The following is a 15,301-nucleotide window of genomic DNA, read 5'->3' on the forward strand; positions in this document are numbered from 1 at the left end:
TGGGCGGCATCAGGGGAACCGACCAAGGAGTGGTGGTGCTCTGAGCCCTGGCAGCAGCAAGGAGCTATTATCACCCCCGGGTCAGCTGGGCAGGGAAAGGCAGGTGTTACCAGCGGAAGTTACTGCTCTCAGTGGAAGCACTTGGCTGTGGCCAAGCAGGAAGGCAGCCCAGGAAATTAATTCCTATACCTCACTCTACTCTCTCCCTCCCATCCATCTCCTGCTTCCTTTTGTCCAAACCCAAGCAGCAACCAGAGGCCCCTAGACCTGTTTCTGCAGATCTAGAGGGCAGCCTTTAGGGTACAGAGCACAGGGCAAGGGGTAAGAAGTGGCTCTGGAGGGCACAGCCTGCTGTCCCACCCAGGTGAGGCTGCTGGTGGGGAGGGAGGGGGTGTCTGGGAGGGGTCTCCTTGTTCTGAGCTGGGGTGTCCATGACTGGGCAGGACCCTGGCCTGGAGGCAGGGCTGGATGAAGCAGGAGGGTAAGACCTGGATTGGGGCAGGCCTGGAGCTTATGGCTATGCCCTAGGGCTTGTGGATGGCCCTAAAGCTAGGAAAAATAACCAAGAAGGGACCTAAGTCTTGCTAGAGATGGGGATCAGAGGGGGTCCATGAAATTCCAGGGCCTGGTTAGGAGTGTAGCTTTGATTCCAGTCTAATGTAGAGGATGAGATGGTTGGATCTCATCATCGACTCAGTGGACATGAGTTTGAGCAAACTCAGGGAGATAAGGAGGGACAGGGAAGCCTGACATGCTGCAGTCCGTGGGGTCACAAAGACTTGGACATGACTGAGCAACTGAAGTACAGTTGCAGTTACGGGCAAATTATCTGACCCCTCTTAAGCATCAGTTTCTCCATCTGTAAGTGGGGACCATAAAACCCATCATGGGAGGTTCTAGTAAGACTTTGGTGAGATAATCAGTATAAAATGCCTTCAACTCACTCAGGAATGTTTGCTCTGCCTATGGAGATGCCAAAGCCTGAAGAGAGAGCCTAGGGCAGGGATGCCAAGGCTCCAGGCTACAAGGCTCAAGGCTCAAGGCTACAGGCTCCAGCCATCCTCACCAAATTGGAGAAATGGCCATTTCCCTAGCACCCTTCAATAATTTAGCCAACAGGTTTTCACAGTTTCACATTAAAACAATTTTTTTTCTCCCAAAGTTTTATGTTGAAAAACTTCAAAAAAGGTTGAAAGATTACGAACTCCCCACCCTCTTCTGGATTCACCATTGTTCTCATTTTGCTGCTTTTGTATTTCTCATGTACTGATGTATTTCGCTACCATCTGAAAGTAAGTTACACACAACCTGAATTTTGCTAAATACTTTGCAGACATCTGTTAAGAAAAAGGAACCACTACCAAGGGAATTCCCTGCCGATCCATGTCGAACCCGTGGCCTTGGCAGTGGAAGCGTAGAGTCCTAACCATTAGACCTCCAGGAAGTTCCCAGGGCATATCTTTTTTTTTCTGACTGTGCTTTGGCAGTCCAGTGGTTAGGACTCCATGCTGTCACTGCTGAGGGCCCCAGTTCAAGCACTGGTCAGGGAACGAAGATCCTGCAAGCTGCATGGTGAGGCCAAAAAAGAGAGGAAAAAAAAAAAAGAATAAGGAACCACCAGAAGTCACTCTCACAAGATTTAATATTGATACTCTGTATCAATCTGTTATGGGTTGAATTATCACTCCTAAAAATGAAGTCCTATTCCCAAATATTTCAGAGTGTGACCTTATTCGGAACTAGAGTCATTGCAGACGTAAGTAGGTAAAACAAGGTCATTAGGGTGGGCCCTAATCCAATATGACTGGTGTCCTTTAAAGAAGGGGGAACTGTAGATGCACACACAGGGAGCGCACCAAGTGAAAATGAAGGCAGAGATCAGGTTGATGCTTCTATAATCCAAGGGATGCCATAGGTTTGCCAACAAACCACTAGTAGCTAGGAGAGAAGCCTGGAATAGATTCTCTCACAGCTCTCAGGAATAACATCCTGCAGACTTTTTTTTTTTAATTATTTTTAATTGAAGGATAATTGCTTTACAATATTCTGTTGGTTTCTGCTGTACATCAACATGAATCAGCCATAGGTGTACCTATGTCCCCTCCCTCTTAAACCTCCCACCTTCCACCCCATCCCACCCCTCTAGGTTGTCACAGAGCCCTGGTTTGAGTTCCCGGAGCCATACAGCAAAATTCCCACTGGCTCTCTATTTTATATATGGTAGTATGTATGTTTCTATGCTGCTTTCTCCATCTGTCCCACCTTCTCCTTCCCCCCACCCCACTCCCATGCCCGTAATTCTGTTCTCTATGTCTCCTGCACACATTTTGATCTTGGACTTCTAGCCTCCACATCTGTGAAGTGATACATTTCTGTTTAAGTCAACCAGTTTGTGGTATAATGGTGTCAAAAATATTCTTTATAGCATTAAAAAAAAATTGAGTATCCAAATCTAGATCACATGTTGCATTCAATTCTTGTGTCTCTTGGATCTCCTTTGACCTAAGACAACTTTCTTCTCCTTCCTTTTTTAGGTCATTTTTTATGATGTTAACATCTTTCTAACAGTCCAGGCCAGTTTTTTTTTTTTTTTTAGTAAAATAACTTGCAATTTGCATTTGTCTGATTGTTTCCTCATTAAATTCACATTCAATACTTTTGTCAAGACATAGCAGATGCTACTTTAAATTAATTTTCATTACAACATTACACATTTTTTTTTCTGATAAATTAGAGGCTGAACTCTCATTTGGCTCCCTGCCCTCCCTCCATGACGTTAATTTATGTCAATGTCATTGGCGAGCATCAAGAGGAACCTCCCTCCCCTAGCCTCCTTGTCTCCATCATCAGGAATCAAGCTGGATCTTCAGGACCCTCCCTGTCCTTGGCAGGAAGCCCTGACCTCCTTGCTTGCAGCTGCCCACCACCCAACCCCTACCTCAAGACCATCATACCTGGTCCTACTCTTTGTCCCTGTTGCTCAGTTTCACTGCAGGGGCTGAGGCCTCTAGGTTCTCCATGGCTCTGGCCATCCCTTTTTCTGACCCTGTCTCCACCCTCAGCTCCTGAAAGCTGTTCACCACGAGCTCTAGAGCTGATGGTCCAACTGCAGCAAAATCCCCTGTGTCCTCGCCCCCTTTTGCAAATGGTCCTTAGCCCTCCTGCTCTGGTGGAAACTTTGCCCTTTGGGGTCATGCTCACTGCTTCGTGTCCCACAGACTTTCCACAGCCCTCCTGCCTTACGGCCTGGAGATAGGGTAGGTGTCCTTCCCGAGGCCACTCGTAGACATCCTCCTCCCTCTTCCATTCAAACACTTAGGTTTGAACTCAAGTTATCGGCTTTTACCACTCACTTTGTCTCAATGTCTCTCAACCCATGCATGGCTCATTTCTCAATAATTCTAGCTCCTGGCTTGTTGCCACTCTCTCTATCCAACTCCTGTTTTATTACATTTATTGATTTTGGCTGGCCATGCTGTGCAGCTTGTAGGACTTCAGTTCCCTGACCAGGGATCAAACCCAGGCCTTTGGTGGTGAAAGCACTGGTCCTAACCACTGGACGGCCAGGGAATTCCCTCTATCCTAATTCCCTGGTGGCTCAGCTGGTAAAGAATCCGCCTGCAATGTGGGAGACCTGGGTTCAATCCCTGGGTTGGGAAGATCCCCTGGAGAAGGGAACAGCTACCCACTCCAGCATTCTGGCCTGGAGAATCCCATGGACCATATAATCTATGGGGTCACAAAGAGTTGGACATGACTGAGCGACTCTCAATTCACTTCACTTACTACTATTTTAATTCTTAGACACTTTGATGTACACGTGGATGATCCAGCTGCCAGGCCTCTCTGTTCCTTGAGCTCATCTTGTCCCATGATCTGACCTTCCTATCACTCACTCTCACAGCCATACTGGATAGCCACACTGTCTTATATGGGAGCCACTGGTCACATGTAGCCACTGAACATTTGAAATGTGACTGGTGTGAGTTGAGATATGCTGTGTGTATAAAATGCATACCAGATTTCAAAGGCTTTGTTGTTCAGTTGCTAAGTCATATTGATGAATGGCAGAAACTAATATTGTAAAACAATTGTCCTTCAATTGTTGTTGTTGTGGAGTTGCTAAGTCATGTCTGACTCTTTGCAACCCCAAGGACTGCAGCATGCCAGGCTTTCCTGTCCTTCAGTTACCTCCCAGAGTTTGCTCAAACACATGTCCATTGAGTCAGTGATGCCGTCGAGCCATCTCATCCTCTGTCACCCCCTTCTCCTTCTGCCCTCAGGCCGTCCCAGCATTAGGGTCTTTTCCAGTGAGTTGATACTTCACATCAGGTGGCCAAAGTATTGTAGCTTCAGTTCCAGCATCAGTCCTTCCAATGAATATTAAGGGTTGGGTTTCCTTTAGAATTGACTGGTTTGATCTCCTTGCTGTCCAAGGGACTCTCAAGAGTCTTCTCCAGCACCGCAATGTGAAAGCATCAATTCTTCGGGGCTCAGTCTTCTTTATGGTCCAACTCTCACATCCATACATGACAACTGGAAAAGCCATAGCTCTGACCATATGAACCTCTGTTGTGTATGGAACTAAGTCTTGTTCAAAGACTTAGTGTGGAAAATACATAAGTTGTCCTTAATAATTTTATATTGACTTGAGTTGAAATATATTTTGATATATGTGATAAAAGAAATGAAAACAAAAAAATGATATATGTGATAAAACTTTATCTTCTTGTGTCTTTTACTTTTTTTCATGTAGCTACTAGAAATTTAAAATTTATACATACAGCTCCAATTAGGTTTCTACTGGAAGCACTGCTCTAAAGTTTTTTTTTTTTTGCCTCACTGCATGGCTTGTGGGATTTAGTTCCACAACCAGGGTCCTCACCAGTGAGAGGGTGGAGCCCTAACCACCGGACCACCAGGAAGTTTCCCTGAATATTTTCACTGCCAACAATGACAGCAACCTTCTCCCCATAATTTCGATGCCAAACATCCCACTCTCTAACTAACACCCTTATCTTTCCAGCTCTCTCTAGTATCCCAACAACAATAAAGATTTAACCCCACTGGAACCTACAATCCATTTATTTATTTATTTTTGTCTGTGCTGGGTCTTCATTGCTTCATGGACTTTATCCAGTTGTGACGGGTGGGGGCTACTCTCTAATTATGATGTGCAGGCTTCTCATCGTGGTGCCTTCTCTGTTGACCATGGGCTTCAGTAGCCGTGGTACGTGAGCTCAGTAGTCGCAGTTCCCAGCCTCTAGAGCACCGGCTCAGTAGTTGTGGTGTGTGTGCTTAGTAGCTCTACAGCATGTGGGATCTTTCCAGACCAGAGATTAAACCCATATCTCCTGCCTTGCTCGTGTGTGTGCTCAGTCGTGTCCAACTCTTTTTGACCCCATGGAGGATAGCCCACCAAGGCTCCTCTGTCTATGGAATTTCTCAGGCAAGAATGCTGAAGTGGGTTGCCATTTCCTCCCCTAGGGCATCTTCTCAACCCAGGGATCAAACCTGTGTCTGCTGCATTGGCAGGCAGATTCTTTACCACTGAGCCACCAGGAAAGCCCTGGCAGGTGGATTCTTAACCACTGGAGCACCAGGGAAGTTCAATAATCCATTGATTTTGCCACACTTTTGCTGTCCCTCATTCCTCTTGTGTCTGTACTTCTGTCCTCCGCCTCAAACAGCCTAAATTCTGGGCCAGTGATTATAATCACTCCTATGAATGAATGTGTTTGTTCATTTATTCAGCAAATAATTGAACATCAGTTATGTACAGGACACTATTCTAGGAACATGGAACACATCCATGAACAAAACAGACATGTTATCTGTCATTGTGGAGCTTACATTTTGGTGGTTTGAGACAAATAATAAATAAGTCAAGCTATGGTTTTTCTAATAGTCATGTACAGATGTGAGAGTTGGACCATAAAGAAGGCTAGTGCCAAAGAATTGATGCCTTCAAACTGTGGTGCTGGAGAAGACTCCTGAGAGTCTGTTGGACTGCAAGGAGATCAAACCAGTCCATCTTAAAGGAAATCAACCCTGAATCAATTCATTGGAAGGACTGATGCTGAAGTTGAAGCTCCAATACTTTGGCCACCTGATGAGAAGAGCTGACTCATTGAAAAAACCCTGATGCTGGGAAAGACTGAGGAAGGAGGAGAAGGGGGCAACACGGGATGAGATACTTGGATGGCATCACCGAGCCAATGGACATGAGTTTGCACAAACTCCGGGAGATTGTGAAGGACAGGGAAGCCTGGTGTGCCGCAGTCCATGGGTTGCAAAGAGTCAGACACAACCGAGTGACTGAGCAACAGCAACAGTTTTGGAGGACCCTGGTGGGCTACAGTCCACGGGGCCGCAGAGAGTCAGACATGACTGAAGTGATGCAGCACTTTTGAGATGCTGGAGAAGTGGTTCTCAACAGCGAGCAATTTGCCCCCCAGAGATATTTGGCAATGTTTGGAGACATTTCTACTGTCACAACAGGGGGAGGGACATCTAAAAGGGGGAGAAGCCAGGGAGGCTGCTAAGCATCCTACAGGGCACAAATCAGTCCCCAACTACAGTGACGTTAGTGGTAAAGAATCCACTTGTCAATTAAGGAGACGAAGGAGACATGAGTTCGATCCCTGGGTTGGGAAGCTCCCCTGGAGTAGGAAATGACAACCCGCTCTAATATCCTTGCCTGAAAAATCCCATGGACAGAGGAGCCTGGTGGGCTTCAGTCCATGGGATCTCAAAAGTCAGACACGACTGACTGAGCACGTATACGGATACAAATGTCAATAGTGTCCCGGTTGAGAAACCCTGTTCTGGAAGCTGTTAATGCTTTAGAAGAAAACATTTTAGAAAGCAGAGTGTAGGGGAGGGGTTAGAAGAAGCATTTTGGTTGGAGAGTGTGATTTTAAGTAGGCTAGTTAGGTCTGGGTCAGCCTCATTGAGAAGATGGCGCTTGGGAGGAAGACCAGCTGGGCTTCCTATGTGTACCTTACCTTATCTCCAATTATTGTGACTAGACTGTTCATGCTACTAGCAAAGGGCAAGCCTGAAAATTGTGGGGTTTTTTAAATTAAAAAAAATTTTTTCTACAGACCTGCAAATTGGGAACTCCCATCCTCTCTACTTGTTCAAGGTCATCAGTCTTGCCTCTCTCCTATTAAACAACAGCAATGTTGCACTCGCCCTCTGCGATGGCCCACACTCTGTCTGTGGAGTGTGATTCTCCGTATCTGAATAAATCCACTCCTCACCTATCACTTTGTCTGAATTCTTTCTGCGATGAGACATCAAGACCCAGCCTATAAAAACTAACCACACCAGATTTCGGGGCTGCACTTGCCCTCTGCAATGGCCCAAACTCTGTCTGTGGAGTGTGCCTCGCTCTGTATCTGAATAAATCCACTTCTTACCTATCAAAAAAACCCCCAGAACAGCCACACCACCAGGACCTCCTTTGACCCTCTTCTACCTCCAGTTGCCAGCTTGTTTTTTTCTTCCCTTCTGCAAAGCTCCCTAAAAGAGTTGTTATTATCATGTCTCCAAATTCTTTCCTCTCATTTTTCTCGAGCCCGAGAACTCTGGGCTTTTGTTTCCAAACCACTCCTAAGGTGGTTGCCAGGGGTTCTCACAGAGCTAAATGCAATCAGTCCTTGGTGCTCAACTTGCTGACCTGTGGGCAGCACCCAACCCTATGGTTCATTCCTTTGCCTTGGTCTTCTAAACCAAATGCCCATGTGGCTTTTCTCCCATTTCTCTGGCTGATTCCTCTCAGAATCCTTTGCTGGTTCCTCCTGGTTTCCCAACCTCTACATGAAGGGGTACCCCAGAACTCAGTCCTTGATGATCTAATTCCCATATATGCCTCACTCAACTTCCCTAAATGTTAACATCTTACACAACACAGTACATTTATCAAAACTTAGGGATGAAAATTATAAATGAAGCTACAGATATTTTTGAATTTCATAAGGGCTCACAGGTGCCCAAGACTTGACTGGTTTAGTTTTAAAACTGAGAGTCCCACTCCCCTGAAGTCCCCTCAGACTTGGTCAAGCTGGGCCAATTGGCCACTCTCTTCACCAGTTTTTCCACTAATTCCTTTTTCCTCTGGTCTAGGATTCAACCTAGAACACCACGTCGGTCCTGTCTCCTTAGTATCTTCTAATGTGCAACGGTGTCTCAGGCTTTCCTTGTCTTTCATGACCTGAACACTTTTGAGGAGAGCTGTCGGGTATGGCCAGTCTGAAAGTCCTGCAGTTTGTGTTTGCCCAAACTTCTCTCATGATTAGGCTAGATTTACAGTTTTGTGGGGGGAAATGTACAGAAGTGAAGTAGGGTAGGAATTTGATCTGGTTTACTCATTGCTACACAGCCAGTGCCTGAGAGCTTGGCCCATTATAGGCAGCAAAAATCTGTTTCCTAAATGAATAAGTGAGTGACTGATTCTGTAGAAATTATTTAGTATTACTTTGAAGTTTTTAAATGGTAATATAAATACTACTCCATCATACATATTGTTCTGCAGCCTCTCCTCCTGTGTGCCCTGAAGATCCATTTTAGGATGCAGAGAGTTACTTTACTCTTCTTTTGCCGTATTAAAATAACTACAATGGTTCTTTAGATGTTCTTCTTTGCACACGTGTCAGATTTACCCCGTGGACAGAAAGCTAGACATATAGTAGGCACTTTAATGTGTTAATGGATACTGATAAATAACCAACTAAAGTGGCTGAACACGTTTACAGTAGTCCAGCAGTGTTAAAAAGTACCCGTTGTCATCACATCTTGCCAACAAGCAAGGACCTGCAGAAGCGCAGACACTGCCCGCTCACTCCCCGGACTACATCTCCCAGAAGGCACTGCGGTTCCTCGGCTACCTGGGTCTGCGTGAAATGGAATGACCAATCCCTGAGGCCCTCAGAAAGGCGCGGCTGCCTCCGCTCTTCTCCGACCTCTGGGGCGCCCAGAGCAGCGGGACTACCACTCCCATAAGCCACCGCGGACTGGCCGGCCCGGCCACCATTTCAAGACTTGGCAGGGACAACAGCGGGCCTTGGACTCCACTTCCCGGCAGGCACTGCGGCCCGAGGGGGGCGGAACTCCATTTCCCAGCAGGCTTCAGGCGGCGGGCGCCGCGGTGCCTTGTGTGGGATGTAAGCGCGGAGGTGGGCGCGGGGGACCTAGGCCAGGACTCGCCTTGGGATTTGGGGGGACTGGCCTAGGGGCGCCTTCCGGCGGACTCTAGGGCCCCGGGGGTATGAGCGCAGAGAGGGGGCGGGAAGGCCATTTGGAGTGCTCAGCGGGGGTCCTAGGGGCTCACCTCCGTCGGGGCCGGGGCTCCTGGTGTTGTGGGGGACAAGAAGGCCCTACAGCCTCGGCTGAGGAGTCTCTTCGACGAAAGAGGGGGAAGAGATGAGCCGAGCGTGAAGGGGCGGGGAAGCAAGGGTTGGTGTCTGTGAGTGTGTAGGGGGGTGTGGAACGCTAGCCGAGCCTGGGAGGGGATTCGTGGGCCGTGCCCACCCGACCCTCCCTCCCCTCCGCTCGCCCGCAGGCCGAGGGCCGCCGCCATGGGGCTGAAGGCTGCCCAGAAAACGCTGTTCCCGCTGCGTTCCATCGACGATGTGGTGCGCCTGTTCGCTGCCGAGCTGGGCCGAGAGGAGCCGGACCTGGTGCTCCTATCCTTGGTACTGGGCTTCGTGGAGCATTTCCTAGCTGTCAACCGCGTCATCCCCACCAACGTGCCTGAGCTCACTTTCCAGCCCAGCCCTGCGCCCGACCCTCCTGGCGGCCTCACCTACTTCCCGGTGGCCGACCTGTCCATCATCGCTGCCCTCTATGCCCGCTTCACCGCCCAGATCCGTGGCGCCGTTGACCTGTCTCTCTACCCGCGAGAGGGGGGCGTCTCCAGCCGTGAGCTGGTCAAGAAGGTCTCCGATGTCATCTGGAATAGCCTCAGCCGCTCCTACTTCAAGGATCGGGCCCACATCCAGTCCCTCTTCAGCTTCATCACAGGTTGGAGCCTGACAGGTGGCAAGAGACAGGTGGCTGTCTCACATGAGAATCTTGGCCCACTTCTTCCCAACACTGTGGTTTACAGAGCGCATTGTAGACCTGTAAGCCTTGTGAGGTGGGCCAAGTGGTATGTCCCCCATTGCAGCTAGAGAAACTGAAGCTCCGGGAGAGAAACTGATCTACCAAAGTGACAGAGTGACAGGGCTGGGACTGGACCTCAGTCACTTGACTCCAAATCCATTGAGCCCACCCTCTGCCCCTTCAGCACCTCGGCTACTGCAGCCTGGGGCACAGAGGGCAGCAGAAGATTTAGGGGGTGAGGAGCCAAAATCAGGCTATGTTTCATGGAATTGAGACAATCCATGAAGTATCTATGAACACATTTTGAAGGTGAACAGACTAGGGCTTCACCTTAAGAAGCTGAAGGCTCAGGACTTGCAAAGAGCTTTCCTCTTTGTTTTAAGGCCAGTTAACTGGCAGTCAGGTCCTGGAGTGCCATATTGAGAAGGAATCTGAGGCTGCTTCTGAGCTTAGCAAGAAAAGAGGACAGAGATAAATTAGGAGTGTCCATCAGTGGGTGTGTAAAAAAAGTGTTGGCCAGTGTCCTGTTTATAACCTAGTACAGTAAAATGAGGAAATGCTTAAATTAGCAGAAATATATAATACAGTTGCAGAGAAAGAGAAAAGGCAGGGTCAAAAGCTGGGGTACTATGAAAAATTCAAGGTCTCCTGTTGAAGATGGGGAATGTAAGGGGGGAGGGAGAGACCCTGAACAATTAGGCGGAAAGAGATAGAGGGAAGTCTGGCAGGAGTGTCTGAGGGCAAAGGTATGGAGTTGAGGGTGGGAGGGAGCATGGCCTATCGCTGTCGGGTCCCTTCCCACAGACCAGAACTCAGAGGACCCTCTTTGATTACTCTCCCTTCCACAGGCACCAAACTGGACAGCTCTGGTGTGGCCTTTGCCGTGGTGGGGGCCTGCCAGGCTCTGGGTCTCCGGGATGTCCACCTGGCCTTGTCCGAAGACCACGCCTGGGTAGTATTTGGGCCCAATGGAGAACAAACAGCTGAAGTCACTTGGCATGGCAAAGGCAATGAGGATCGCAGGGGCCAGACAGTCAACGCGGGTGTGGCTGAGCGGGTACTGCACTCCCCTACCCCCCCATATTCTAGCCCAGGCAACCCAAGGAGCTCTGCGTTCTTGGGCCACGCTCCCCTCATCCTGTCACCACCTCCATATGTCCGGAAGGGGAGGGCCCTGTTCCTGATGTCAGTCCCTACAGCAGGCACTGGTGGGCCATCATAAGACATCTGGTCTTGTCCTCTCCCAAGAGCTGGCTATACCTGAAAGGATCGTACATGCGCTGTGACCGCAAGATGGAGGTGGCATTTATGGTATGCGCCATCAACCCTTCCATTGACCTGCACACTGACTCCCTGGAGCTATTGCAGCTGCAGCAGGTGAGGGTACCTGTGGGACCCTGGGCCAGGGTGCTTTCCCTTGCTGAGCTTCAGCTTCCCCATTCTGTAACGTGGGTGAATCATTCCTGGCCTGGACTTTCCTGGGGCTTTTGGGAAGGGGGAAATTGAGACATGAAAGTGCTTTGACTCCAGTCAGGGGCTAGTTCCTGAATGGCTTTTCCCACCTGGGGGAGAGTCCCCTACTGGTGCTGGACTGCTCTCTCTGCCTGGTAGACTGAGGTCGCGCCTCAGTTTCACCAGCTCGCACTTTTCTCCTTTGGCCCCTAGAAGCTGCTCTGGCTGCTCTATGACCTGGGACATCTGGAAAGGTCAGTAGGGGGAGTGGCCAGGCTGGGCCCCAGGGCAGGGACAGCCTGGACTTACGAGCTTTTCCCAGGTACCCGATGGCGCTGGGGAACCTGGCGGATCTGGAGGAGCTGGAGCCCACCCCAGGCAGGCCGGACCCACTCACGCTCTACCACAAGGTGGGGACATTGTAGGTGTAGAAGGGCGGCCCAGCAGTGGCTGGGGTCCCCTTCTACCTGGGAACTGGGGGGGCAGATGAGGAGAGACCTTCGTATGTGTTGTGGGGTATCACCCATCCAGTCCCCTTTTTGTATTTACTGCGTGCATATTCAATGCAGTCAGGGATGTCTGAGAGGTGTTCTGGGTTCTCTGCCTGGGAGTGGTAGGTCCTAGAGTTGTCCCCTCAGCCCTACTTTTTCTGTTGCCTGTCATTGTCCTTCTGGGAGTATAACAGCAGTCAAACGTGGTGAGAGCACTGAGGTGGGAGTATTAAGTTGATGGGGCTGGGGGCTTCTGGGCTAGGAGGGACATTGGACTGGATTTGGAAGGCCTTGGTGTTTGTAAGCCTTGCCCCTTCCTCGGCCTTGGTCTGCAGGGTGCCTGCAGCAGTCTGGCCCAGGCCTGAGCAAGCAGATCTGCAGACCAGGGGAGGGGCAGCTGGTAGAGAAGATGATGACCAGGGTAGTAAGGTCTCATGGGAGGGGACTCTCTGGAATCTTCCTGATGCCCCTCCCAGTTGTGATCCAGTGGAACATTTGTGCCATCTGGGGCCGCCTCCTTGAGACCCCTCTGCTCCATCCCCAGGGCATTGCCTCAGCCAAGACCTACTACCGGGATGAGCACATCTACCCCTACATGTACCTGGCTGGCTACCACTGTCGCAACCGCAATGTGCGCGAAGCTCTGCAGGCCTGGGCCGACACAGCCACTGTCATCCAGGAGTGAGGATGCCCCCACGGGACCCCAGCCCGGCCTTTATTCCCCTTCCACCCAATTTACAACCCCTCTCATCCAGGAGGGAGGCCTGGGTCCCAAGTTCTATCCCCTCTCCTTCCAGTCACTAGGCAGCCAAGACCATCATCGCCTGAGAGGTAGGGACCCCTCTGAGGACCTCTGGCCTTTCCTTCCCTCCCCTCTCCTGATTTCTGACCACTGCCATCCAGCTCTGTATCCCCAGCCCCCTCCTCATTCTTGCTCTGGGCTGATACAGCACCATCATCTCGGAGTGAGGACCCCAACCATTCACTCCAGTCCCCGGATGATCCCGGAAAAGAAACCAGGGCTCCCTCCCCTGCCAGGTCCCTGGGGGTACCCGCCATGGCTGAGACCCCACAGTGCCCTGCTGCCCTCACAGCTACAACTACTGCCGTGAAGACGAGGAGATCTACAAGGAGTTCTTTGAAGTAGCCAATGACGTCATCCCCAACCTGCTGAAGGAGGCCGCCAGCCTGCTGGAGGCTGGCGAGGAACGACCCGGGGAGCAGACCCAGGTGAAAGGCTGGGCTTCAGCCTGTGCACACCTTCCCACCTGAGCAGGGCTCCCAGTCACAGGCCGTGGAACCGCTGCATGGGACTGGGGCGGCGGAGGACAGGGCGAGAGCTGTGTTCTCTTACACAGTAGCTGGGGGCCTGGGTCTGGGTTTAAGGAGCTGAGGTAAATGGGATGGAAGCCCTTCTCTTTCTCCGTCAGGGTCACTCATTCAGTTGAGGGGGTGAAATTGAGGTAAAAGGTGGTTCCCCACTTCCCCCAAGTCCAGGCTAAGGACTATATTTATAAAAGGAAGGAATTTCTAAAAAAAAAAAGGAGTTTCTAAGAATTCTCTCCATCCCTACTCACCTCCGCCAGGGCCAGGGCGCTCTGTCCAGGCGAGAGGTCTGGCCTGTTCCCCCTGGTGAGGGGTGAGTAATGGGGTCTGAACTAACTGTACCCTCCTTTCCCCCTTTCTCAGGGCACGCAGAGCCAGGGTTCTGCCCTCCAGGATCCAGAGTGCTTCGCCCATCTGCTGCGATTCTACGATGGCATCTGCAAATGGGAAGAGGGCAGCCCCACGCCCGTGCTGCACGTGGGCTGGGCCACCTTCCTTGTGCAGTCCCTAGGCCGTTTTGAGGGACAGGTGAGGGGCAGCTGTGCAGGGTGGCAAGGAGGGCAGGTGGTGACAGCAGCTCGGAGGAGTCAGAACCTTTGTAGCCCTGCAGGGGATCCGCCCTTCCCCTTTGGGTGCAACGCCCCAAGATGGCCGGGGCACGGGGTGCCAGCCACTGGCCTGCAACCTTGGCCTTCGCTTGTCCTCCCCATGCGGCCCAGGTGCGGCAGAAGGTACGCATAGTGAGCCGAGAGGCGGAGGCGGCCGAGGCTGAAGAGCCGTGGGGCGAGGAAGCCAGAGAAGGCCGGCGGCGGGGCCCACGGCGGGAATCCAAGCCAGAGGAGCCGCCGCCTCCTAAAAAGCCGGCGCTGGACAAGGGCCCAGGCGCGGGCCAGGGTGCGGTGCCAGGACCCCCTCGGAAGCCCCCAGGCACAGTCCCCGGGACTGCCCGCGGCGCTGAAGGCGGCAGCACGGCTCCAGCGCCGGCACCTGCCGCATCACCGCCACCCGAGGGTCCGGTGCTGACGTTCCAGAGCGAGAAGATGAAAGGCATGAAGGAGCTGCTTGTGGCCACCAAGATCAATTCGAGCGCCATCAAGCTGCAGCTCACGGCGCAGTCACAAGTGCAGATGAAGAAGCAGAAAGTGTCTACACCTAGTGACTACACGCTTTCCTTCCTCAAGCGGCAGCGCAAGGGTCTCTGAAGTACCCGGACTCCATATCCGCCTACCGAGAGCCCGCCCTCAGCCCGACGAGGCTCCACCCCTGCCTCTTGAGCCCAGGCTCCGCCCCCAGGCCCCATCCCTACCCGGAACCCAGGCTGCAGGTTCCCAGAGTACAGACTCTGCCCAGCGCCCGAATCGAGGGCTCTGCCCAGTCATTGGAATATAGAGCCCATCCCCTAGGGTCCCAGCCGGCCATCTGAAACCTTCCCTCTGAGCCCATCAGTCTTTTAAAGGTCCAGCCACGGGAAACAGCATTCACCTCAGAACCGAGGCTCTAACCTTCGTCCTGACCGGTATTGGCTCAGGGTTGTTTCCAGCCCATGGGGCTCTTTCACTCTAAACCCTAGAAGCACAGGTCCCACCTACAGCCCGGGAACCAAGGACCCCGCCCAGCTCCTAGGAGAACGTTTCCGCACTTCAGAATTCCATTCCTTGGGAAATCCAAGCCCCTTACCACAAAGAACCTAAGAAACGCTTCCAGAATTTGGAAATGCTAGCTTCCTTCTCTGTCGCATGGGTCGGGGACACGAAACTCTGCCCCCGGCCTGTGTGAGTCCTGAGCCCTGCCCCCTCCCTGCCCAGACTGGCCCTAAATCAGAGCAGACCTTTATTCCGACCCTCTGGGAACCTCCCCGAGGTCCAGCCTGTCTCGGGGGACCCTAGAGGAAATCTACAGGGGTTTGTTTGCGAGTGGGTGAGGGG

At 51.4% G+C, this 15,301-nt stretch overlaps 1 protein-coding gene across 4 annotated transcripts; it reads left to right on the forward strand.

Moving 5' to 3' along the window:
- The first annotated feature begins 9,034 nt into the window (after window positions 1-9,034).
- Window positions 9,035-14,940, forward strand: MEN1 (menin 1). Of its 4 annotated transcripts, none has more exons than XM_043927821.1 (10): window positions 9,035-9,167; window positions 9,566-10,026; window positions 10,956-11,164; window positions 11,356-11,484; window positions 11,773-11,813; window positions 11,882-11,969; window positions 12,595-12,731; window positions 13,145-13,280; window positions 13,740-13,904; window positions 14,096-14,940. In XM_043927821.1, coding segments are annotated over exons 1-10 (1,851 nt in total). In that variant the 5' UTR covers window positions 9,035-9,165; the 3' UTR covers window positions 14,579-14,940. The 4 variants fall into 4 exon arrangements, with proteins under 4 accessions (XP_043783756.1, XP_043783773.1, XP_043783764.1 ...); XM_043927838.1 differs by having other exon boundaries at window positions 9,038-9,179; XM_043927829.1 differs by having other exon boundaries at window positions 9,161-9,269.
- Window positions 14,941-15,301: the final 361 nt, after the last annotated feature.

This window comes from Cervus elaphus, chromosome 2, assembly GCF_910594005.1.
Source record: "Cervus elaphus chromosome 2, mCerEla1.1, whole genome shotgun sequence".
Classification (NCBI taxonomy): Eukaryota; Metazoa; Chordata; class Mammalia; order Artiodactyla; family Cervidae; genus Cervus; species Cervus elaphus.